Below are 27366 nucleotides of genomic sequence, written 5' to 3'. Positions count from 1 at the left end.
CCAGTCTTGGGATTCCTAGAGCTTGAACTGCCAGTTTGAAGTCGCTTGCGAGAAGGAAAAAGAGTTTTAATTTTCTCAGGGTGTTCATCTGAAAGTTTGCTCCTTTTTGTTGCGGCACTGATGTTTCTGCAGGTTTAAATTTCTGTTGGGTGTTAATCCCAGCGACTTCGCTGAGTCAATGATATGGGGTTGGCAGTTGAGTGCTGTTAGTTGTTGAAGCCATTCTTCGATGATGGCTGTTTTGGTTGGGTGGAGCGATTAGGAATTCAGCCTTGAGGGTATTTAGTTTCAGGTGAATTTTCCAACAGCCAAGTCTGTTTTTTTTTTTTTTTTTTTTTTTTGATGAGTTGAGAGATTGTATGTCCTCTAGAGGCGATTTTCAGGTCTCGCCTGGCGTTAGCAGTGTGCATGCGCTGCCCTCGCCATGCGAGGGCTTCTTGGAATCAATACGGTTCCAGAAGTTGTGTGTCCGCACCGCCTGCTATTGTAATTGGTGTGCGTCGGTTTTCATCGCTAATTATGCTGACCATGCTTCGTTGATTGCACATGAGGGTTTTTAGGCCCTCCTGGTTGCCCCCCTGTCTGCTTCAGGCCACGCCCACCGGGATGGGATGTTTTACTGGCAGCATGAGACAGCGGCTTTAATCTTTACTCGTGTCACTTTTAAAAAAATATAGTAAAAAAAATATATATATGTCGCAGAGTGCATATGCAGACTGCTCGTGTTGCACTGTCTGCGCTTGACCATACACTTCGCACTGTTTGTTCCATCCCCTCCCTGGCTTCTCTCCCGCCATGCTTTCATGCCCGCTCTGTTTTACGACCCCTCCCTGGCCTCTCTTCTGCCAGGATTTCCCATGGGCTGCGTTTTGTTACTTGCAATATTGTATTCTAGCATTTTAACAAGAAGTGGTCCCGTAGATAAACAGGCCGTCTTGTCTATACTAGGCAAAGCACCCAGCAGCCATGTTTTAAAAAAATATATATATATATATATATATATATATATATATATATATATTTCCATCCTCACAGATCTCGAGCGCTAGACTGCACCTGAAAGTCTGCTTCCATGCTTTGAGGTGCTCTCCCCCAGTTGTTTATATCTTCTCGGTTTATCGCTTTGCTTTTGTTTACTTTTTTAACAAAGGTAGAAGTGTAAAACCCTGGCGACAGACACTAATGGCTATCCCAGTCGAAGACATTTCCCCAGCAGCCAGCACTCATACACTTGGAAACCCTAAAGCCTAAAAAAAACCCTCTGCGGTGAATGGTAACTTTGACAGAACTCTTTAGACTCATTTATAATGCATTTACTGCTGAAGTACACAGCGCTGTGTGTGACGTCATGATGACGAAGAGCCGCCTGACTGAGACCGGGGAGGCACACTGCAACTAGTTGGGGGTCTGGTGGGGAGGCCAGTGGGACAGCACCCGAGAGATGGGCACAGCAGGGAAAGAGGGGCGGGATTACACCAACACGTCAGTGATAAAGCAGATTGGCTTTCCGGTTCAGACTGAAAGGGCGTGAAGGCTATAGGATAACAAAACTGATACTAAATTAAGCCACGCAATGCTTTGTACATGGTGGTACTTTTATAGACCTGATAAACACTGAAGTGGTTTATTTACTAAACACGGCTTTGCAGGAAGAGTATCACGTGGAAGCACAACAGTATGTGTGAGGTTCTTAAGATTGTGTGAGGTGTTTTCACACACCAGGGGACCCTGAATTACAACTTGTGGCGTCGATAGAGATGAGAATTTTAAGGAGGGCACATATTGAACCATACATAGCAACAGACGGCGTTTGTCACACTGAACGGTAAAAAAAAAAAAAATATAAACAGCCTTCCCTTATTTTTTTCTAATTGACTTTTTTAATTGAATAATGGCCGTCAGTTGCACAATTCATGCCCTAACCAGCAGGTTGCGACAAGCTATGTCCACGCTTCTGCTTTGTAGCAAGGGATTGGTTCTTCCTGCAGGTATGATTACAAGCCTGACAGCGAGACATGGACTCCTATCCTGCAGACTATTCTTTTAATAAGGTATCGGTTAGAATTAAGATGCCTGGTTCATGAGTGAATATGAGGTCTGCAATCTGTCGCATTTCTTGAGGCTGATCCACAATTAAGTAGAATACATTTGAGATGTGGCTTGAGAGCTGTAGGTTCTTGTGTGAGGGGGACGTGCAGAAGTGTCTTTGGATATTCCTCTAGGGTTGTGTTTTGAAGCTCCTTCTGGAATATAGGGTAAGGTTTGGATTAGGGTATGCTTATTTGTTGTTCCTACACTGTTCTTGGTGGGAGGGTGGAGTAGGGAGTATATAGCATTGGATGATAAAAGGTCCTTCATTCGGATAGGGTGGGTTGGGGTAAGGAATTGTTTTCCATCTTGGTGGCATGTGCTTCCTGGATAGACAATACATGCCCCCATCCTTCAGAGAATGAGAGCAAGAGTGGAGATGTTCTGAAAAGTTGTGAGGACCCTGACCGTGTATAATTGTGAACTCAAACACATTGTTACACCCACAGCCATTGGGAAGAAGTAGAACTTCTGAAACTCTTCCGGAGCAGTTCCAAAATTGGGTCGCTGCACTGCTACGAGGAAAGTAATTGCAAACACTTGCTTGGATGCAGCTGAAATTGCACAGCAAGTTGATGGGAATGATGGCGTCATGCATTCACCTAGTCCAAAATATTCGACTACACATGAGGCCTTTCCAGTAATGGATACAGCAGCAATGGTCACAGGCAACTGGGAGTTGGGAAGATCTAGTGGTTGTCGCACACGCAGTGCATCAGGAAATAGCATGGTGGAACAAGGAAGACCTATCACAGGGGAAGCCATTCACACAACTAACTCCCAACAGTAACCATCACGACAGACTCCTCCCAGCGGGGGTGGGGCGCGCACATGAACAAGCTCAAGGTGAGGGGGATATGATCACAACAAGATGCGGTCAAGTACATCAATTACCTGGAACTAAAAACAGTGTTCCTTGCCTTAAGCATTTCAGAAGGAGCTGTACGGAAACAATGTGTTAATCCAAACAGACAACACCGTAACCATGTTCTACATCAACTAGTAAGGAGGAACACAGTAGCACTATCAAAGCTAGCACAGGAGATATGAACATGGGCTATTCCACTGAGGATAGACCTACTAGCTATACATCTCCCAGGGAAGGACAACGTGGAAGCAGACACTCAGCAGGCAGACGTCCGCATCCCACGAATGGGAGATCAACCAACAGGAATTACAGAAAGTATTCCGTAAGTGGGGTCCACCGCAAATGGACCTATTTGCAACACAAATGCAAAATGCCAACACTTCGCAGCCAGACAATCAGACCATCGGCCACAAGGGAATGCGCTATGGATAAGTTGGTCAAAGACATTTGCATACGCTTTTCCCCCCCGATACCACGGATACACAGGGTACTCAGCAAAAGCAGGATCCGCAACATGTCACAGATACTAATAGCACCTCAGTGGGCCAGACAGTCATGGTTCTCGCAAATAGTGGAGATGGCGCAGGCACCAGCACAGATTCCCAAAACGAAGGGACCTGTTAATGCAGAAAGGAAGGGTGCTACACCCAGAGCCAGAAAGCCTCTGCCTGGCTTCATGGCTCCTGAAGACCTAGAGTTTGCACACCTCAAACTACTGGCGAGCACGATTGCAGTGCTCAGGGGGGCAAGAAGACCTACCACAAGGAAATGCTACATTGCAAAGTGAAAAAGATTCTCAGAATGTTGCATTAGAATCTGCAAAGAAAGATCGCAAGGGAGTCAACAGTACTAAAATACTTAACACATCTACTGCAAAGTAAACTCAGCTACACATCCCTAAGGGTACACTTAGTGGCGATTGTGGCTTACACAAGAGAAACGGGGGGGGAAAAGCTTCACATCCGAAGTAGTAAAAAGATTTCTAGAAAGAGCAAAGAGGATCACACCTCCAAACAGAATGCTGGAACCTCAATGTAGTGCTGACCCAATTGATGAAGGCACCATTAGAGCCGATGCACAAAGCGACACTGCACATGCTCAGGCTAAAGACTGCCTTCATAGTGGCTATCGCATCACTGCGAAGAGTAAGTGAATTGCAGGCGATAACTTCAAGAGCCCTACCTGCAGATACAGTGATAGGATTGTAATGAACAGACCCTCACTTCATGCCGAAGGTGGTGTCTCGGTTCCACATCAACCAAACAATCCAAATACCTAGTTTTTTCCAAAAACCAACCACAAGCGCTGCACACTGGACGCAGGAGGGCGGTGATGCACTATATTTTAGAAAGGATAAATGAGTCCAGAAAAACAAAGCAATTGTTTCCTTCGCAAGCAATTTATTGGGACGACCAGTTACCAAAAATACCATCGCACAATAGATTGCACAAACCATACAACTGTCACAAACAAGGTAGGCGACTGTTACAAGGAGCAGCTCATGCTCACTCAATAAGGAAGAAAGGAGCAGCAATTGCGTTTCTAGCCAACGCACCGAGTCGAGACTTTTGCCAAGCTGCAACGTGGTCCTCAGTACACACGTTCACCAAGCACTACTGCGTGGCTATCCAAATGAACAAAAGTGCAAGTGGGACAGGTCTTGCAGCACATATTCAGTAACCAGTGCTCATCTTCCACTCAGCCACCACAATAAGGACAAACCGCTAGAAAGTCTATGCACAGCATAGTGAATCCAGAAAGATTCACACTGCAAAACTTATAGTTGCTTACCTGTCTGTGTAGTTTTGCAGCTTGAAGACTTTCTGGATATACTAGCGAACCCACCCTCCTCTGCCAGAAAGATGAGACTGGAGGAAAGGGATTAAAGATAAACAAGACTTCAAAAATAAGAGGGAAAACCAACACGACAAGAGAAAAAAATTCCGAAGATGGCGACCAAAGGTGGGAGCTTCCCGAGGAAGCATGTCGACGTCACGAAGGACACCAAATGGTGGTAGGTCGACGCCCACCTGGGCCACGAAAAAAAGGGGGGAAAAAAGTTCAGCCCAAGGCATTTCACTGGAGACTGGGGGTGTTCGGAGCCACACTGCTTGCAGGTGTTTAAATTGGTTGCAGGGGCCAAGATTTGGGTGTTAGGTTAAACGGGGGGTGAGGGGTGGAAAAGCTGCACCAAAAATGCACCAGCAGCACAGGGGCAAGAGGATGCAAATAGGGTATCGGGTGCCAAATGCTTGATTCTTAGAATTGGATTTTTCTGGACAGGGCTGCTGTCCTCAGGAGATTCTTATTTGTTGAAGAGCACAGGCTTCCTCTGGATTGTTGAAGTCGCTGGCCACCTAAAGCTGGAGACAGGCTGGTAGGGCTAGGACCAAGTCAGTAGTACTATTCAGTCTTTGCTGCATGGTGTCTTCGTCCTTCTTTGTCGGTTGTAGGAATCTAGTTTGTCTGGGGCAGCCACCTAAATAATAAATTTAGGGGGTGGCTTAGAGTAGTAGGTAGGGCCAATGTGCACCATACATGGGGTGACTACATCCACGATTATGCCACCCTCCTAAGAAAGGGGCATAGAACTAGCCCTGATTGGAGCCCCCTCATCTTCAAGATGGAGGGGACTGAAGTGTTTAACTTCGTTTCTCCATCTGCGGGGTGGAATTGACAAAAGGGGGGCACACCTAGTCTTTCTAAGTTTTCCTGTCCAAAGGGGGGAGGGGTCACATTACAAAGGCAGCCGGCCTTTGAAGCTTCCACTAAAAGCACTGACCCATCCTGGCGGAGGTGTGACACCTCTGCCCAGGATGTGCATTGTTTCTGGTCCCAGAGAGGCGCTCCACCCAGGGGTCCATAAACATGTGTGTGGCAGGCTGCTTAAAGCTATTCAGTGCCCACACCAGGGTAGGCTGGTTTTTGGGGGGCGCCTCAAAGGTGCCCTTTGACTAAATGTTGTTCTAGATCCACACTGATGCCAGTGTGAGATTTAATAGGGGTTGTTTGGTACCAAATCCTTCTGGTTTCAGTGAAGCAGTCGTGGTGCTGGGAACTTGAGCGGTATAGTTTCCAGCCCATGTACTCCTTGTGGCTACCCTGGCACTTACATTATTCAAGAATTGACTCCAGTATTGTAGGGGGCATATCTAATAATGCAGATATGCCCTCACCTGTGGTATAGTGCAGCTTTCCTTAGGGCTGTAAGGCCTGCTAAAGGGGTGACTTGACTATACCTACAGGCAGTCCTGGCTGGCATGGCACCCAGGCAGGTTGCAAAGTTTGCAGTCGTTCACCTCTCGTGCATGCAAGCTGGAAGGTCGGTGGCATGGGCCGGGGGGGGGGGGGGGGCCTCCAGGTACCCAGGGTACTACTTACTAGGGACTTGGAGGGGCAAAAGAACCTATTGTGGATAGGTTTTAGGGAAGCACAGAGGACCTGGTTGGAAGGGACCCTGTGCACTACAATCAACCACATCAAATACCAGTCAAACAATGTCAAGCAGCACTTTCTCACTTTGAACTAAGCTGGAAAGAGAATCTTCCTAGGAGCAAGAATAAAAACCCTCTAAACAAGAGGGTTTTTCCACCCTCTTGAGGATTTAAGTAATAACCGAGCAGCTCTCCTTTACCGTAAGGGTCCATCTCGGACAGTGAAAGTTGTGGTGGAGGTAATGGGCATGATGGCCTCATGCTGCCCACTGATGCCCCTTGCAAAACCACTGCAAGAGCATATCCAGACCAATGGTCACAGGCAATTGGGAGTTAATATAATCCAGTGGCTGTAATGCAAAAAGTGGAGGAAGGGATGAAATCGTGAAGCATAGACATGACCATGGGAAACACCTTTCACACGACTGACAATCACCACACATGTGTTCCACACAAGATGGGGTTTTTTTTTATGGAGGAACAAAAAAATCAGGGCGCTATGGAAGGCAGAAGCAATTCCTCACATAAATTTCCTAGAGCTAAATACTGTCTTCCTAGCCTTGAAGACCTTTCAGTTGTAGGTGAAGAGAACGACCGTGCTAATCTAGATGGCAACACAACCACAATATTTTCCCTGAACCAGTAGGGAGGGACTAGGTCACTAGCCAAACTAGCCCACGATCTATGTAGCTGGGCCACCCAGAGATAAACAACTAATACATGCCAGGCATAGAAAACTGGGAAGCAGACCGGGAATCGTATCACAAATGGGAACTGAATGACAGTGCCCCTAAATGTTATCCACCTGTGGGGTACCCCGAACATTCATCTGTTCTTGACAAGGCAAAATTGGCATCCACACCACCAATCCTAGTAATTCCCTGTCCAACATTCTCCCCCACCACCCCAACCTCTAGTCATAAGCAAATACACACTATCAGAAATGGTACTGATTCTAATTTCCCTCTCTGGCCAAGATAAGCTTGGTTCTCAGACCTGGTGGAAATAGTGTGTTAGAGGCATATGGCCGTAGATCATATGCTGTGCCTAGATCACCATCTAGTGTTGGGTCCAGATCCGGATGTTTGCACTTTGTTTTTCTTCGAAGAAGTCCTTCTAGTCACGAGGTAAGTGACTGCTCCTGGTTCGTATGTGAATTATTGCGCTCTGGTTCGGCACCTTTCTTCGGGCCCCCTTGGATAAGCAATCCACTACCCTCTAAGGATTGAGTTTCCCTTTCTCCGCGTATAGTTTACTTAAACCTTCGATCTGTAGATTCGTGGAAGGCCATTGGGCCTGCCCGGGTCGGTAGCAGTCAATGGAACGGACTCCATTCAAGTTCTGTCCAGGGTGTTGAATTAAGTTTCCGCACACCGACTTGCACAAAGTGTGCAACCCTTGCCTATCTCCGGAACATGACGAGAAGGGCAGACGCGTGTTGGTCATTACAATCGAAGATGCTCCGTGACAGTGGGTCTCGGTGTTGCGAAATGTACCAGCAAAGTGACTCCAAGGATCTCATCAGTCCAGTTAGAACACAAAGAATCACAAGCGCAGGAAGCCGAAATGGAGGAGTAACACATCTGTGTCTGAAGCAGACTCCGATGCTGGAGACCTTACACTAGGGCAACGGATCGTGAGTAGAGACTTCCTTCCCCTACCTTTTTCTCCATTAAAAAAAGGCTCCGGTCTCTCCTCTGCTTTCGGGCCAAGGTCTGCACCGAGAAAAGGTTTTGAGCGCCCCGCCTAGAGCTCTGCACGAAACAAACAGCCTTCTGGCTTGGGCTCTACTCGTCCCCATGCCGGTGCCGACCCAAAACCTTCGGTGTCAGAATCCAAACCTTCTGTTTTCTGTGCCACCGGTCCATAAGACTAAATATTTGGAGCCAAAACTTTTGACACCAAAACCAGGGTCTAAAGAAATAACTTTAAAGAGTCTCTGACCGATATCCCACCTTTTGGATCCGAAACAGGAGATTGTGATTCATCCAGAAACCACACCTATTCATGCCAAACTTCCTGAGAAGAGGCAAATGGGCTTACAAGAAGACTGCCACATTCTTCTAAAAAAAGAAAAGTGCATACTAACCCTTCTCCGCCATAAATTCCACCTTCAACCATTGATCCTAATTTACGCATTACACCTACACATTCTCCTCCACCGCAATCACCTGACCCACAGAATACAGGGGATGTGGATATAGATGACTACACACCACAGTATACTGACCCATGGGATAATTATAATGCTGACCCTCAACCAGATAATAACCCTGACCTATATCCATCCAGATCTTCTTTTCCAGATAACATTGGATATATTGAGCTCGTTAACAGAGCTGCTCAACAGCATGGAGTAGAGCTTCATAAAGACTTTAGAGGAGGATTTTTTTGTATAACACACTAAGTACATCTCAAATGGCTACACAAACAATACCAATGTTTAAAGGGTAAGCCTACACATACTGATGTCTTTAAAGACCATGTAAGAGCTAGAATAATCACTCCCAGGGTAGAGAGTAAAAATCTGCACATAATGACCCTGTAATTATCGAAGGCCAGGTACCCTTGAACTCTGGTAGTTTCCTACGCTCGTAAAAAAGCGAATTCTCAAACATGTGAAGCCCCTACTTCTGATAGTCCAAATTTGCGCTTTGGCAAAAGGGTAGCGTCGCAAGCAGCTAATCATCGGCACATTGCCAATGCTCAAGCACTTTTGGCAAGGTATAATAGAGCTCATAATGATGAGCTCAAAGCTGATTAAATTTCTTCCTGATGAGCAGAAGTGTAGAGCTAGTGCCCTTATTCAAGAGGGTAAATTAATAAATGCCTATTGGGCCTGCTCTAGAACAGGCTGGCAGAGCAGCTCGGGCAGTAAACACTAGTGTAATGCTCCGTAGACATGCTTGGTTAAGGATTCAAGCCAGAGGTGCAAGCCTCTATTTTGCAGCGTGAATCTTTCTGGATTCACTATGCTGTGCATTATTCCGCGATCTTGTGGTTTGGTCCGGATTCGTAGTCTTTCTTTTGTGTTTTTTTTTTTTTTTTGTAGCCCAGGTGGGCGGCTACGACCCATTTGGTGCACCTCTCGTGACGTCGTCGTGCTTCCTGCGGAAGTCCCACCTTTGGGGCGCCATCTTCACATTCTTTTTTCCGCCGTTGGGTCTGGATCATCATCGGGAAGCTCCAGAGTTACAATCGAAGGAAGAAGGAAAAGCGAGTTTCGTCGATAAATGACTACGAAGATATCACAGGAAAGGAATATTTCACATCAGGAGCGCGAAGAAGGAAGTGTTCCACCTTTTTTCTTCGACGCCCTTGGAGAATGCGCACTCAGGCCCTGAGCGCAATGGACAAGACGCCATTCAAGTTCTGCCCTAACTGCCACCACAAGTTCGCGCAGAAGGACCAGCATCCGGTCTGCAACCTCTGCCTACCGGTCGACCACCAGAGCAAGGACTGCAACGCCTGCTCAGCCTTCGCGCCGAAAGACGCTCCGGGTAAGAATGCCAGCGAAGAGCCAACGCCAGCATGGATGGCAAGGGTAAGGCCCCGTCGCTCTACGATCTGGGCCTCTCCACAGACGATGAGGACCACGTCGCCGAGGGACCCGAAAACTTCACGGTCGTAGAGACCGACAAGAAAAATGAAGACTAGGTAAGAGAATCGTCGCGCTCAAAGCACCCGAAAATGCCTCAAACCCGAGGGAGACTCGAGAAAATCTGAGTCTTCCACGAAGGGACCCCCGGCGCCGAAAACTTCCGACTACCAAGGGGGGAACCATGGAGAAGAGGCCGAGCGGATCCTTCGAAAAGGACTCCCTGGTGCCGAAAGACGCCGAAAGGCAAGGATCGTCGAAGACAACCCATGAAACGGGGCGCTCGACGCAGAAGGACAAGTCGGCGTCGACGCAAGTTCCGTCGAAGAGGCCCGCGGTCAAAGCATCTCCGAAATGGAGAAGAAGAGGTGGCTCGAGGCCGAAATGGAGAACATCCTTCAGAGGAAGAAGGAGTTCGACGCAAAGATGAAGGAATTCAAAATTCCAACGGCTCCACTGACGAACGTCGTCGAAATCAAGGACGAATTCGACACCAAGGGGCTGCCGAGAGATCTCGACGAGGAAGACGAGACCTATTATGAAGGCGAACCCGAGGAAGACCACCAGTCGTTCTACAGCTCGGCGCCATCATCCAGCCACGACATCGAATGGCAGGATCTCGACACCGAAAACCCCGAGGAGCCCGTGGACACGTACCCTTCGAGGCCTTCTCCACCCGACGACATCGGGGTGTACAACATGGTGGTCAGGAGCGCAGCGACAGCCTTCGGCGTGAAACTGGACGAGGAGAGGCCGAAAGCAGATTTCCTGCTCGAGACGCTGCTCCCCATCCAGACGAGGAGCCAATTCCTTCCAATGCTTCAAAGTGTGATGAATCGGGGAAGAGAGGCCTTCAAGGAACCAGCGGCTTGCCGTTCGATCACGCCCAGGACGGAGAAGAAGTATAAGCACTCTTCTCTGGACCCCCCTTGCATCAAGGGTAGTATCACGGCCGACTCATAGCTTCCACGGCCAGGAGAAGGGCCAACGTGCCAGCAACTTCGGGGCCACCACCAGATAAAGAGAGCAGGAGGATGGACCTCACGGGAAGAAAGGTCAAGAGGAACGCCGCAATGCACTGGCGCATGGCGAATTCCAATGCACTCCTCAATAGGCACCAGTACCAGCACTGGGACGAGATGGGGGCGCTAGTAAAACACCTCCCCGAAGAATACCGACAAAGAGCCTCCCACCTGGTGGAAGAAGGAAAAAAACATCGCCAACTCTTGTATAAAGACGGCGCTGGACGGGGCAGAGACCTCGGCGAGACTAATGGCCATAGGGGGTCACCGAGAGAAGACATGCATGGCTCAGAATCTCGGGATTTAAACCGGAGGTGCAGAACAACATCCTTGGCACCCCCTTCAACGGAGAGACACTGTTCGGAGCAACAGTAGACGAGAAACTCACCCAGCTGAAAAAAGAAAACGAAACGGCGAGGTCCATGGGGGCCCTACAGCTAAGAGGGATGAGGAGAGGCAACCCCTCTAGAAGACCTACGGTCGGGGAGGAAGCCAGCAGGGAGCGTCGCACCAGACGTTCCAGCAGGGTGATAGCCACGGACAACAAGGTCAACAGAAGCAAAACTGGCAGTACCAACCTCGGGGCCAGTCCTTTCGCGGGAGAGGGAACGGACGTGGCCAGAGGAGGAGAGGGAGTGACCAACCCTCATCAAAGTGACTCAGCACGCAGGAAGACGCTTACCCTCGACATGCCCCCAAGGGTGAGGCGCAATACAGTAACATCAAGGGGGGGAGAGAAGAGTCAAAAGCCTACGAGCATCCAACACCAGTAGGCGGAAGGCTGAGGTTCTACCTTCAAGAGTGGTGGCGTATAACCACAGACAAGTGGATACTGAACGTCATGCAATACGGATACTGCGTCGATTTGGAGAAAAGACCTCCAAACAGAAGACCAATGGGAAGGCAGAGATCGTCTCAAGAACTGGCCCTACTCAGAGAAGAAACCCTGAAACTACTAGAAAAAAGAGCCATAGAGGCAGTGCCGTTCAAAGAACGCAACAAAGGGGTCTACTCTAACTATTTCGTGGTCCCGAAGGTAGACTGAAACGTCAGACCCATCCTGGACCTGCGATACCTAAACAAGTTCATCAAAACGCAGAAGTTCAAAATGACTTCTCTGCAGGAGGTGCTTCCCCAAATAAGGGACGGGGACTTCATGGTCACCGTGGATCTCAAGGATGCCTACCTGCACATCCCAATAAACAGAAGGCACAAGGGGCTTCTAAGGTTCAACATCGACCAGGAACACTACCAGTTCACAACCCTGGCCTTCGGGCTAAAATCGGCGCCAAGGGTTTTTACAAAATGCCTGTCGGCGGTCGCGGCCCACCTACGAAGGCAGGGGATCAATGTCTACCCCTACCTAGACGACTGGCTGGTCAAGGCAAACACACGCGAGAAGTGCGAGAGACACGCAACACGCGTGACAGACACTCTGACGAACCTGGGGTTCTCGATACACTGGGGGAAGTCATCGCTGGAACAGGTGAAGATTTTCCTGGGAGCAAAAATCAACACACTGAACAGCACAGTGGTGCCCAGCGACAGGAGAACGGATGCCCTACTGAAGGAGACACGTCTCTACCAGAAGGGGGAGCTCTGACAGGTCAGTGAGCAAGATGATGGGGATGATGGCGTCATGTATACAGCTGGTGCCGAATGTACGCCTGCACATGAGACCGTTCCAAGAATGGCTACAACAACAATGGTCACAAGCAAACGGCAGTTGGGAAGATCTAGTGGTTGTTACGCACGCAGTGCAGGAGGAGATGACTTGGTGGAACAGAGACAACATGACAGCAGGGAGAAGCCTGACACCAAACCCAACAATGACCATTACCACGGACGCATCGCAAAAGGGATGAGGAGCGCACATGGACAAACTCAGATTGAGGGGTCTGTGGGCTCCAGCAGATGCGGTACGCCATATTAATCACCTCTAATTGAAAACCATTCTGCTAGCCCTGAAGGCATTCCAGAGGCACCTGTACAACCAGAGGGTGTTGGTTCAAACAGACAACACCACGGCAATGTTCTAGATCAACAAGCAGGGTGGGACACAGTCGTTCCCTCTCTCCTCTCTGGCACAGGAGATTTGGAGATGGGCCATACCCCTCAGGATAGATCTACTGGCAATTCACCTTCCGGGGAAGGACAATGTGGAGGCAGACTGGCTAAGCAGGCAGAACTCGGCATCACACGAGTGGGAGCTCAATGGCCAGGAAACGGAGAAGCTTTTCCAGAGATAGGGAACTCCCACAATAGACCTGTTTGCAACACGCCAAAATGCAAAATGCCAAAGCTTCGCGTCCAGGCAACCAGATCAGCAATCCCAAGGAAATGCCCTATGGATAAGCTGGTCGAGGACATTTGCCTACGCCTTTCCACCGATACCCCTGTTGCACAGAGTGCTCGACAAGTGCAGAACCAGCAACATGACTCTGATCCTAGTGGCTCCGCAGTGGGCAAGACAGACCTGGTTCTCACAAATTCAAGAAATGGCACAGGGCAATCCCCACAGGTTCGAGAGAAGAAGGGACCTGCTCTCCATGCAAAACTGAGAGGTCCTGCATCCGGAGCCAGAGAGCCTCAACCTGGCGGCATGGCTCCTGAAGACCTAGAGTTTGCGCACCTTAAATTGCCTCCTAGCACTATGCGGGTGCTACGGGAGGCAAGGAAACCAACTACACGAAAATGCTACAGCGCCAAATGGCAGAGATTTACTGTGTGGTGCAGGAAGAAGGGCCTGCAAAACAGAATGACAAGAGACTCAACAGTACTGAGGTACCTCACACACCTTCTAAAGAGTAACCTCTGCTCGAGCTCCCTAAGGGTACACCTAGCGGCGATCGTTGCCTACACCAGAGGTGAGAAGGGTGGAAGTTTCTTCACTTCGCAGGTGGTGAAGAGATTCATGGAAGGAGCCAAAAGAATTGCCCCTCCTAAAAGGTTGCCGCCGCCAGCATGGAATCTCAACGTGGTACTGACGGAGCTCATGAAAACACCGTTTGAACCCATTCACAAGGCCACACTGCAAATGTTGACGATAAACTGCTTTTCTGGTGGCCATAACCTCACTACGCAGGGTGAGCGAGCTTCAAGCACTAACACTACAGGAACCCTACATTCAGATTCACAAGGACAGGGTAGTCCTGAGGACAGACTCACACTTCATGCCCAAGGTGGTGTCGGCGTTCCACATGAATCAGAGTATTCAGATACCAAGTTTCTTCCAAAACCCGACTTCAAGCGCAGAAAAGGCTCTGCACACCCTCGACGCTAGAAGAGCGGTGATGCACTACATTGAGAGAACCAAGGAACTCAGGAAATCAAAGCAGTTGTTTGTGTCCTTTGCTACTAGCTTCACGGGTAGACCAGTGACTAAGGGCACCATCGCTAGATGGATTGCCCTCACTATTCAATTCTGCCACAAACCGGCTGGACACGAGCTAGCGGAGGGGCCTCAGGCTCACTCCACAAGGAAGAAAGGGGGCCACAGTTGCCTTCCTGGCGAACACGCCCATTCAGGACATATGTCTAGCGGCAACTTTGGCATCTGTGCACACGTTCACGAAACACTACTGCGTGGACATTCAGATAAACAAGGAAGCGCATGTTGGACAGAAGGTGCTTCAACACATTTTCAACGACCAACGATCATCAACCACCCAGCCACCACAAAATTAGGGAAAAACCGCTACAAAGTCTATGCACAGCATAGTGAATCCAGAAAGATTCACGCTGCAAAACGAATAGTTTCTTACCTGTCGGTGTAGTTTTGCAGCTTGAAGATCTTTCTGGATTCACTAGCGAACCCACCCACCTCCGCCAGGAAGATGAGGCTGGAGGAAGAGGGGGAGAAGTGGAAAGCATCAGGAGAAATAATAACGTACAGAAAATGAACTGAAGAACTAATCAATCGCCTAGGGTTTAAAAAGAAAAGGGGAAAAAAAGAGGAAGGGGAAAAAAGAACCCGAAGATGGCGCCCCAAAGGTGGGACTTCCGCAGGAAGCACGACGACGTCACGAGAGGTGCACCAAATGGTGGGTCGTCGCCGCCCACCTGGGCTACAAAAAAACAAAACAAAAAAAAACAAGAGACTACGAATCCGGACCCAACCACAAGATCGCGGAATAATGCACAGCATAGTGAATCCAGAAAGATCTTCAAGCTGCAAAACTACACCGACCAGTAAACTATTCGTTCTTAATCATCCCTTTGACAAGAACACCTCTTTGGTCCAGCTGCCAATAGATCACTAGAAAATATGAAAAAGGATCCTGTAGTTGCTAAGTCCATGGGAGGGCCTTACAGGCACCTTCCAACAAGAGGATCCTTTGTCACTCATTTTACGGGGAAGGCTCAAGACAATCCCTCCTCCTCTACAAGGGCAACAATCAGTCTCCCTCTTCAAGAGGTTTATTTTTTTTTTTAGAGATGGATATAGAGGAAACAACGGCAAGGGAAGAGTCGGATAACTCAACACGCACTTCCTCTGCAAATACTAATCAGTGACTTCTTTTCCATACCCCCTACCATTCCACTCCTGTCAGGACATCTTTCCCAATTTCTACCCATTTGAAATACGATTACATCAGAGAAATGGGTTCTACAAATAATCCAATCTGGTTATTGCCTGGAGCTTACAAGCACTCCAACGAACATTCCTCCCAAGATCACACCTCCTGTCACAAGAACATCTCACCCTTCTAAAGCAACCGGTTCTCTTTGTTGCAGAAAGGTGCAATAGACATTGTCCCTTTACCATACCAGGGAACAGGGGTGTACTCCCTCTTCTTTCTAGTGCCCAAAAATAACCGCTCTCACAGGCCTATATTAGACCTCTGAGCTAAATCTATACATTCAGTCAGACCATTTTCATATGGTAACACTCCCAACAAGTGCTTCCCCTGCAGCAAGGTGACTTTCTCTCCACTATCAATTCAAAGTCCTCCCATTCGGAGTACCAACCGCACCCAGGGTTTTCACAAAATGCTTGGCAGTAGTCTCAGCCCATCGAAGACAACTTTCATGTCTTCCCATACTTAGACGACTGGCTCATAAAGGCCAGCTCGCACAACAGCTGTCTACGCCACACAAACTGTGCAATTGCTCCAAGATCTAGGATTCACAGTAAATCTGTCCAAATCACATCTCCAACCACCCACGTCTCAAGCATATCTAGGAGCTACTATAGACACACAAAGCTCTAGCATACACCACTCCAGCCAGAGTCCGTAATATACAGACCTTGATGTCTCCGTTTCAGCCTCAATACTCCTTACCAGCGTGAGTGTTCATGCAGTTACTGGGAATGATGGAGTCTTGCATTTTTATAGTCACCTACGCAAGACTTCTAATGCGTCCCCTACAGGAATGCTTAGCACGTCAGTGGAACCAAGCTTACGGTCAGTTATCTAGTGTTCGTAGACTGCTGCACCCATCGCTCTCTGCAGTGGTGGAACACAAAACCCTTTTAAAAGGGCAGCCCTTCAGCGACCCGGTTCCACAGATAGTACTGACAGCAGGCTCATCATTGACCAGCTGGGAAGCGCATCTCCAAACCCCCACAATTCAGGGCATTTTGAGCGTGCAGCTGAAACTGCTTCATATAAATCTAGAGGTGCTAGATTTTTTTTTCTGGCGCTGAAAGAATTTCAAGTTCAGCTAGTACGCAAGACGGTCCTAATTCATACAGACAACATGACTGCCTTGTACTACATACAAAAACTTGGGAGGGACACACTCCAGCTGTCACAGCTAGCACCATCTGGAAATGGGACATAAGTCACAAAATATATCTCCTAGCAGAACACCTTCCAGGAGTAAACAATCGGATGGCAGATTTGCTCAGTCTGCAGACGCAGCAAATCCACGAATGGGAAATGCACCCTCAGTTTCTCACACATAGACCTGTTTGCCACACATCTAAACACAAAATGCGCAAACTTCGCGTCCAGGTATCTACATCCATTGTCCAAAGGCAATGCACTATGGATGAATTGGTCCGGGATATTTGCTTACGCTTTTCTGCCTCTCCCACTCATTCCATTAGTGGTTCGGAAACTCAAACCAGTGTCCCTGACACTAATCCTAGTTGCTCCTACATGGGCACGTTAACCTTGGTTCACAACCCTATTGGAACTTAGTAGTTCCTCACCAAAAACTACGTCTTACACCCAGTCCTCTCACACAGAGCCATGGAGACCTAAGTCATCCAGATCCCAGTCAACTCGATCTGGCTCCTGAAGGCTTGGAGTTTGGCTATCTTCATCTACTGCCAGACTGCATGAATTTTATCAAAGAGGCTAGACATCTTACCACAAGAGTCTGCTGTGCAGCAAAGTTGAAGCGGTTTGATTTACTGTAGCAATCGCATGAACCCGCTTAATGCTTCTGTACACATTGTTTTACATCTACAACCTTCCAATTTAGCGTACACGTCCATACGCTTACATCTAGCTGCAATAGCTGCATACCTCCAGAATAGACTTCTATCTTTTTTTTTCTTTTTTTTTTTGAGTGCTTGTTATCAAAGCCTTTATGGGGGGACTCTAGAGTAATTCCCCCGAGATGTCCACCTGCTCCAGTGTGGAATCTCAACGTTGTCATCTGACTAATAGGTTCACCCTTTGAGCCATTGCACAAATGTGAACTGCAATTTCTCACATGGAAAGTTGCTTTCCTCGTTGCTATCCCATCACTCAGAGCAGTTGAGCAGGCATCAACTATAGAAGAACCCTTTTTATAAATGCACTAAAATAAAGTGGTTCTTTTTAATGAAGTCATTTTTGCTTTTCAAATCAATCTGTTACCTGTGTTCTTTCCTCAACCAGATTCAGTGGCAGAACATGCTCTACACACATTAGATGGGAAGACATTGCTTTATTACATAGAAAGGACAAAACCTTTCCTTAACACTAATCCACTATTTGTCGCTTTTGCTCCACCACACAAAGGCAATCCCATATCAAAATCAGGTATTGCACGGTGGAAAGAGTGCATTCAAATATGCTATGCAAAAGCAAAACTAACGTTAACAGTTCCCCTTAGAGCACACTACACGCAAACTGGGGGCTTCTATGGCATTCTTAGGAAATATACCCATAGATGACAAATGCAAAGCTGCAACATGGTCTACACCTCATACATTCACAAAATACTTGTGTAGATGTGTTAGCAAGACAAGCTAGAGGCAGTTTTACGTACACCATTTCAGACCGCTGCAATAGATGCAGGTTCACCACCGCTTTGGGAGATAACTATGTAGTCTATGCACAGCATATGGTCTACAGCTCCAATGCCTCGAATGGAAAATGCTACTTACCCAGTATGCATCTGTTTACATATAGAGCTGTAAAGACATATGCACCCACCCGCCTCCCCAGGTACCTATTCCTGTTGCAGTAACATCTTAGTAAGAGTAGTAAAAGGAAAATGTCCATGAAGGCATGTATCTAACTCCATTATCACCGTCTGCGGGAAAGCAGTCTAACAATGGAGTCGATACCCATGCGCACTATCACCAAAAGGAGGAGTCACTTACCTTGTGACTGGAAAGACATCTTAGAAGAAAAACAAAGTGCAAACGTCCAGACCCAACACTAGATGGCGATTTATGCACAGCATATGACTACAGCTCTGTATGCCAAGAACAGATGCATACTGGGTAAGTAGCATTTTCCTTCTGGTAGTTTTAAAAAAAATAAAAATCTTGCACCATCCCCTATCCATTCAATGAGGAAAGATTTACCACCCAGAAACTAACAGGATGAGCCTGGCTCCTGAGGACAGTTAGACATTTGAACCTACCTAAACGATCCATGGACATCCTCGCAGAGGCTAGGAGGGCAATCACGTAGAGTTATACCTTGTGACAATAGAAAATTCTGCAGCAGAGTGTAGTACACCAGTGATTAGATGGGACTGGCGTATGCCTCACTAAAGGATACTTAGCAACATTAGTAGCCTACACAAGAGGACGTATAGGAAGGGACCCCTTCACAGCTGCACTTTATCAAGAGGTTCCTGTGAAAAGCAAAAATGGCACCACCCAGATCGATGCCAATGTGGAACATCAGCTGTTTTGAATGGTGCCTTCATGAGTTGCATCAATAACCACTGCTCAAGCCAGAGTTATGCTTCCTAACTTTGAAGGCTGCCTTCCTAATAGCAATACCATCACTGCCCAGGGTAAGCAATATGCAGGTACTAACCATCCAAGAGCCTCCACTACAAATTTACAAGGACAGGAATACATAATTCACGTTTCCTCCCCAAGGTTCTATCTCCATTACATTTAAACCAAACAATTCAACTACTACCTTCTTCCAACAACCAGATACAAGTCGAAGGAGCTCTGCATACACTAGAAATGCAGTCGTCCTGTACTAATTGAAAAAGGCCAAGCAGAAAGGGTAGCCAGTTTGTGTCCTTTTCAAGAAGGGCTCACCGGTGAGCTCGTTCAGTTATGCTACAAACCAGCGGGCATGAGCTTGGAAACCGCTTGGGGCGCACTGTACAAGGAAGAAAGGAGCAGCTCTAGCTTTTATAGCAAACCTACCTCTGAATGAAATATGTATGCTGGCCACATGGTCATTGGTACACTCTTTAACCAGACAGTATTGCGTGGACTTGCGCAAGGAGTCGAAGTAAGCCAAAGAGTACCGAAACATCTGTCTAAAGCTCAACCTCCTTTTTGACACTAGCACCAGGAGGGACCAGGGATAACACCACAATCCATGCACCGCATTTGAACTCCGAAAAGGATTTGTGCTGCAAAAATAAAAGGTTGCTTACAAGTGGAGTGGTTTTGCATTTTGAAGAGTTTTGTGTAGTCATATGTGACCCTCCACCTCCCCAAAGAAAAATGAGGGGAAACAAAAAGGGGAGGGCTTATGCAACACCAGAGACAGAGCCAACTGTTCCTCGCCTTTGCGGGAATAAATCTGAAGTTGACAACTACGCGCAGGGCATTATGGGGTGTGTATCTGAAATCATAGGGGGATAAACACAGCACCAAATGGCTCCAGAATACGCCTGACAAAAAAGAGGGAAAGAGTACTACGAAGATTCCAGACCCAGTCACTAAATGACAGAATAATGCACAGCATTTGAATCCCAAAAACTCTTCAAGCTGCAAAACTACTCCTGCTGGTAAGTAACCATTTTGTACCTCCCCAGGAAATACAAGCTAATTGAGTTTTTGTTTGCCATGAAGGGTCCGCTTTACATGTTATCAGGTTTGTATTGGAAAAACCAAATCGCTATTTCTGACACGGTTCTTCTTTTTGTTAAGGACTTGACTGGTTAACTCAGACTCCAGATATTTTTAGTATTATACCTGTGTGTCTGCAACTTTATTTAAACTGCTAGGGGGATTATAGACAGAAATTACTTTAAAGTCTGGAAAAAGCTTGTGTTCGAGGCATATGAGCTGCAGATCACACACTGAGGATAAGATCGCCATCTGGTGTTGGGCTCGGATGATTGCAGGTTGTTGTTGTCTTCGGAGAAGCCTTTGGTCACGAGGTTGGTGACTCCTCCCCTGGACAACAGTGCGCATGGGCATCCACTCCATCGGCAGATTGTTTTTTTCCGCCATTGGGTTCGGATGAACTTTTTTCCGCTCCAGCAGAAAACTTCCAGCAATCGATTTAACTCTTTGATCTGTATTCCATCGACGTCGACATCAACTCGGACCGGTTCCGGAAGCGGCTGATGGACAGGACACCCTTCAAAAAATGCCCCCAGTGTGGAGCGAAGTTCCCCCACAGTGACCACCACGAGGTTTGCAACCTCTGCCTGTCGCCGGAACACAACGAGTCCACCTGTCCAGCTTGTTCCGCTTTCCGTTCGAAGAAGACCCTCCGGGACCGAAGAGCTCGACGCCATATTATGGCCAAACCAGCTCCAGAACCGGAGGACATCTTTGCTCAAGATGTTCCCGAAGACGACACCGAAGATCTCGAGATCGTGTCCGAAGCCGACGATTCCGATGACCTCATCACTCCAGGGCAGCGTGTGAGTACCACCCCCCCTGCCCCATCCAAAAAAGCAGTGGTCAAGACTCCGCCAGTTGGGCCCAGTCGCGACCGGAAATCCTCTTCAGAAGCCCCGCCCTCGGGCCCGGCTCCGAAGACATCTAAGCCTGTGGGTGGCTCGGGCTCGAGCAAACCTCACCTAATTGTGCCTTTAACACCCTCGGCACCCAAACACCCATTGTTGGCACCGAAACAGGCTCCAAGACCGAAATCTCCTTCGGCACAGAAACGTTCCTCGGCACCGAAGTCTCCACCGGCACCGAAACGTTCTTCAACATCGATGCCTGAAAGTCCATCGGCACCGAAAACTCATTCGGCACCGAAACCTCATTCGGCACCGAAACCTCATTCGGCACCGAAACCTCAATCGGCACCGAAACCTCAATCGGCACCGAAACCTCAGTCGGCATCGAAACCTCAGTCGGCACCGAAAAATCAGTCGGCACCGAAAAATCAGTCGGCACCGAAAAATCAGTCGGCACCGAAAAATCCATCGGACCCGAAAAAATCATCGGAGCCGAAAACTGCGTCCCTGCCGAAACAAGCTCATAAAGACCCGAAGCGGACGTCACAGACACCACCTTCGGAGCCAGATGATCTTTTTCGACCAGATCCTACTCAGAAGCGGATCTACATCAATCCTAAAACGGGACATGTGACTGCCATCCCATATAAAAAGCGGAAGCTGGACACTACACCTCCCCCAGCTCCCATACGGAAAAAGGACTGTGCTACTTCACCACTTCGTCCTTCCTCTCCTGTTTTACCTCCTAACCCGTCCCCCCCTCCTCCTCCTGCTTCTCCTTTACCTTTACCTTTACCTTTACCATCTCCCTATCATTCACCTCCTCCACAGGATGATAATGATGACTTAGGGGGAGGGGCGGACCCTGATTTATTTGATGATCCTGCTGACCCAAACGACCCTTTTACGTTCCCAGACCCAGCACCCATGGATGACTGGTCTTATCCTATACCTGACATGCCTGACCCCACTACCTACCCTTCCAAGCCCTCCCCTCCTGATGACCACCTAGGGTACGGCCAACTTATAAATAGGGCAGCAACATTCCACGGCGTTACAATGCACACAGACGCCATTGAAGAGGACTTCCTCCTTGATACCTTTGAGCAGTCACAAAAGACTGTCCACATACTGCCCATGATCAAAGGGGTTATAAAGCATGCTACTGAAGTCTTTAAGGACCCTGTTCGAGCTAGGGTGCTCAACCCACGCATCGAAAAAAAGTACCGACCAGCCCCGCAAGACCCTGCATACATTAAGGCCCAGCTCCCTTTAGACTCCCTAGTCGTATCAAATGCCAGGAAGCGCGCTAACTCTCAGACAACTGGAGAAACGCCTCCCCCAGACAAGGAGTCTAAGCTTTTAGAAGCCTCGGGCAAACGGGTCGCCGCGCAGGCGGCTAACCATTGGCGTATTGCGAATACCCAGGCCCTGTTAGCCAGGTATGATAGAGCGCATTATGACCAACTTGAGGACCTTATGCAGCATCTGCCTGAACCTTTTAAGTCCCAGGCCTCTGACCTCATCCAAGAAGGCAAATTAATATCTAATGCCTCCATTAAATGCGCCTTAGATGCAGCAGACACTGCTTCTAGAGCGGTCAATACTGGCGTCTTACTCAGACGACATGCCTGGCTCCGTATTTCCGGTTTTAAACCGGAGGTTCAAACCGCAATTCTAGCTCAACCTTTCAACCAAGAGCAGCTATTTGGCCCTGCAGTGGATACTGCATTAGAAAAAATGAAAAAGGATAATGAAACTGCCAAGTCTATGGGAGCACTGCAGTCTCACCAGAACCGGGGTTCCTTTCGTCGCTCCTTTTATAGAGGAGGCTCCAAAAACACATCAACTGAGACCACGTCCACCTTTAAAAATTCTGGACAAACATCCCCTAACAGAGGCTACTTCCGGGGAGGTTATAGGGGAAACAATAACAAAGGTCGAGGACGGGGCAATAACAACAACACCCGCACCTCACCAGCCACCAAACAGTGACTTGCCACCACTCCCCCCAGACCATTCCACTCCGGTCGGGGGACGACTCCAACAATTCCTGCCTGTCTGGACTTCCATCACCACAGACAGGTGGGTAAGACAAATTATCCAGTCTGGCTACTGCCTCGAACTCATACAATCCCCCCCAAACATACCGCCCAAACAACGTCCAATGTCCTCGCATCATCTCTCTCTCCTCAAACAAGAAGTTCAATCCCTGTTACAAAAACATGCGATAGAACCAGTTCCCCTTCAACATCAGGGAAAAGGGGTATATTCTCTATACTTCCTCATTCCCAAAAAGGACAAAACACTAAGGCCCATACTGGATCTCAGACTACTAAACCAGTATATACATTCGGATCATTTTCACATGACCACTCTCCAACAAGTCCTCCCACTTTTACAACAGGGAGACTTCCTCGCCACATTGGACCTCAAGGACGCATACTTTCACATCCCTATGCATCCCGCTCACAGAAAATATCTACGATTTGTGGTAGATGGGCAACACTATCAATTTACAGTTCTCCCATTCGGAGTAACAACAGCACCCAGAGTGTTCACCAAGTGCCTAGCAGTCGTGGCAGCGCATCTCAGAAGACAACAGATCCATGTCTTCCCCTATCTGGACGATTGGCTCATAAAAGCCAATACATACCAAAAATGCGTTCTCCACACTCATCGCACGATTCAAACTCTCCACGATTTGGGATTCACTATCAACTACCCCAAATCCCACCTACAACCTTCCCACTTACATCAGTATCTAGGAGCAACCATAGATACATCCAAAGCCATTGCCTATCCCAGCGCAGCCAGGATAGCCAGTATACAAAATCTCATCTCTCAATTTCAAACTCATCCATCTCTTCCAGCAAGAGTGTTCATGCAGCTCCTAGGCATGATGGCGTCGTGCATCTCCATAGTCCCACACGCACGACTTCAAATGCGTCCCTTACAAGAATGCTTAGCACAACAGTGGAACCAAGCTCACGGACAACTTACCGATCTGGTGTTGGTGGACAGTCGCTCACTTCGATCACTGAAATGGTGGAACACCATCAACCTGTCCAAAGGGAGACCGTTCTTAGAGCCTCTTCCACAAGTTGTGCTAACTACAGACGCATCTCTCACGGGGTGGGGAGCCCACCTCCTCCACCATACCACTCAGGGCAGATGGACCAGCCAACAAAAACTGCTCCACATCAACCACCTGGAACTCTTAGCAGTGTTCCTAGCACTAAAATCCTTTCAAATTCACCTAAAGAACAAAACTGTCCTCATACGCACAGACAACATGACGACAATGTATTATATACAGAAACAGGGAGGGACACACTCTCTCCAACTGTCCCAACTGGCACAGCAAATCTGGAGATGGGCAATTCCCCAAAACATCTACCTGTTAGCAGAACATCTCCCAGGGATCCACAATCAAGTGGCCGACCTCCTAAGTCGCCACACACAACAGATGCACGAATGGGAACTACACCCCAAAGTTCTACTCCCCTTCTTCCAAAGGTGGGGACAACCAGACATAGACCTGTTCGCCACCGCCGAAAACACAAAATGCCCAACCTTCGCCGCCAGGTTTCCACACCCACAGTCGAAGGGCAATGCCCTATGGATGAACTGGTCAGGCAGATTTGCGTACGCCTTTCCGCCTCTCCCACTAGTTCCATTTGTGGTACGCAAACTGAAACAACAGTCACTAACACTAATACTAGTGGCTCCCACTTGGGCACGTCAACCGTGGTTCACCACACTTCTGGAACTATCTTTAGTTCCACATCAAAAGCTACGCCTCTCCCCGGATCTATTAACCCAGAACCATGGAGAAATCAGACACCCAGATCCTCAAACACTGAACCTAGCGATCTGGCTCCTGAGGTCCTAGAGTTCGGTTACCTCAATCTCCCTCCAGACTGTATGAATATCATAAAGGAAGCCAGACGACCTACTACTAGAGCGTGTTATGCCGCTAAATGGAAACGATTTGCCATCTACTGCGCTAATAATGACATACATCCATTGGATGCTTCCATCCAAAACATCATTTGCTATTTACTACACTTGCAAAGATGCAATCTAGCGTATTCCTCTATACGATTACACCTAGCAGCCTTAGCAGCCTACTTGCAAAATAGGCAACACCTGTCCCTTTTTAAGGTACCAGCCATCAAAGCGTTTATGGAAGGTCTCAAAAGGATTCTTCCCCCAAGATTGCCACCTGCCCCAGTGTGGAATCTCAATGTGGTTCTAACAAGACTCATGGGCCCCCCATTTGAACCTATGCACAAATGTGAATTGCAATTCCTAACATGGAAGGTAGCCTTCCTTATCGCAATCACTTCCCTGCGCAGAGTAAGTGAAATACAAGCCCTTACACTTGAAGAACCTTTCTTACAACTACACCGTAACAAAGTGGTTCTTAGGACAAACCCTAAATTTCTTCCAAAAGTGATTTCCCCTTTCCACCTTAACCAATCAGTAGAACTACCGGTCTTTTTCCCAAATCCAGACTCGGTAGCTGAAAGGGCCCTACATACCTTAGATGTTAAAAGAGCCTTGCTTTATTACATCGACAGAACAAAACCTTTTCGAAAGACAAAACAACTCTTTGTTGCTTTCGCGCCACCACACAAAGGCAACCCGATCTCCAAATCAGGAATAGCCAGGTGGATAGTTAAATACATCCAAATATGCTACCTCAAGGCTAAACGTACACTCACAGTTCCCCCTAGGGCGCACTCCACGCGTAAAATAGGGGCTTCTATGGCCTTCTTAGGCAATATTCCCTTAGAAGACATTTGCAAGGCAGCCACATGGTCTACCACGCATACCTTCACTAAACACTATTGTGTTGACGTACAGGCCAAACAACAGGCCTCCGTGGGCCAGGCTGTCCTAAAAACTTTATTTCAAACTGCTGCAACGGATACAGGCGACCACCGCTAAGGGGAGCACTGCTGTATAATCTATCCTCAGTGTGTGATCTGCAGCTCATATGCCTCGAACGGAATATGCTACTTACCAGTATGCATCTGTTCTTGGCATGTAGAGCTGCAGAGTCACACACGCCCGCCCGCCTCCCCGGGACCTGTATCTGTTCCAGCATCAGTCTTACTTAGACATTACACATGGACATCCTTTCTTTCTTTTCTATATACTCCATCTTTTCCCAACATGGCGAAAAACAATCTGCCGATGGAGTGGATGCCCATGCGCACTGTTGTCCAGGGGAGGAGTCACCAACCTCGTGACCAAAGGCTTCTCCGAAGACAACAACAACCTGCAATCATCCGAGCCCAACACCAGATGGCGATCTTATCCTCAGTGTGTGACTCTGCAGCTCTACATGCCAAGAACAGATGCATACTGGTAAGTAGCATATTCCTTTAAGTAGTTCCTCACACTGACTTTTATTCACATTTGTGTATTCCTATCCAGGGATGCTACTACGCTTTTTTGTTCATTTCTATGATATGGAAATCATTGAAGAAGAAGCATTCTTGGCATGGAAGGAAGACATTTCCCAAGAGTTTCCAGGGAAGGGCAAAGCATTATTCCAGGTACAATGCTGTTCTTACTAAATAGTTATTAGCACTGAGACGGGTTGCAAGCATCCTGGGCATTAACTTAAACTGCATTAAAGCATCTAAAAGCGTACCAGAATGACATCTTTTCTAGATTCACTTGCTTTGCATTATTCTGCTATATAGTGCTTGGTTGTGGTAGTGCTGAATTCCAAAAATTTTTTCTATACTTAGTGTGACATTGGAGTATACATTTTAGTTTCTTTTAAATTGTAAACTTTTTTTTATCTGATAAAAACATCTAGCCACAGATTACTTACCTTTGACTTCTACCTGCATCAGGCTGGATCCAGAAGATTTTTCATAGCCGTACCCCTGCATGCCAGTAGATGGTGTCAGTCAACTCTGCGTGACGTCTGTGTGGTGGCTATGACGTCCTCGTCAATATAACCGCCACCTGTTCTTTTCTTTCTTCGCCAGCCAACACTGATGCGTTTAAGAGCCCTGTCATTTTGTCTACTCTGTTGGTGTGTTCAAGATGTTGGGGTAAGACCATCTCTGGGTTCAAGCCATGCAGCCTCTCACCGCGCCATGTCTGTTATAGACCCCCTATTTGGGTTGTCCGTTCCCGAGTCCAGACCAATGCTGGTCACACCTCCACTGTGACCTTCCCTGGCGTTGTGTCCGGCGCCGAGGTACTATTTGTCGCCGGCACCAACCGGCGGCGCATCCTTGTCTTCAGTCCTGACAACAA

General features: G+C 47.9%; 1 protein-coding gene and 1 long non-coding RNA gene across 5 annotated transcripts in view; one reads left to right on the top strand and one right to left on the bottom strand.

Moving 5' to 3' along the window:
- EIF4G2 (eukaryotic translation initiation factor 4 gamma 2) overlaps window positions 1–27366 on the top strand; it is a 169074-nt gene that overhangs the window by 126509 nt on the left and 15199 nt on the right. For all 4 annotated transcript variants that reach the window (XM_085648182.1, XM_085648183.1, XM_085648184.1 and 1 more), the window contains one exon: window positions 26527–26648. In XM_085648182.1, the coding sequence (XP_085504308.1) occupies window positions 26527–26648 (122 nt within the window). The remainder of the gene's footprint in view (window positions 1–26526; window positions 26649–27366) is intronic.
- LOC146857619 (uncharacterized) lies at window positions 1021–4897 on the bottom strand. Its single transcript, XR_014979594.1, has 2 exons — window positions 4564–4897; window positions 1021–4464 (listed from the first exon to the last, which is right to left on the bottom strand). It is a non-coding gene; the product is annotated as an uncharacterized LOC146857619 (long non-coding RNA).

Source organism: Triturus cristatus, chromosome 3_2, assembly GCF_964204655.1.
Source record: "Triturus cristatus chromosome 3_2, aTriCri1.1, whole genome shotgun sequence".
Taxonomy (NCBI): domain Eukaryota; kingdom Metazoa; phylum Chordata; class Amphibia; order Caudata; family Salamandridae; genus Triturus; species Triturus cristatus.
Note: the sequence above shows the minus strand (reverse complement) of the source record. Positions and strands in the feature narration are given on the sequence as shown.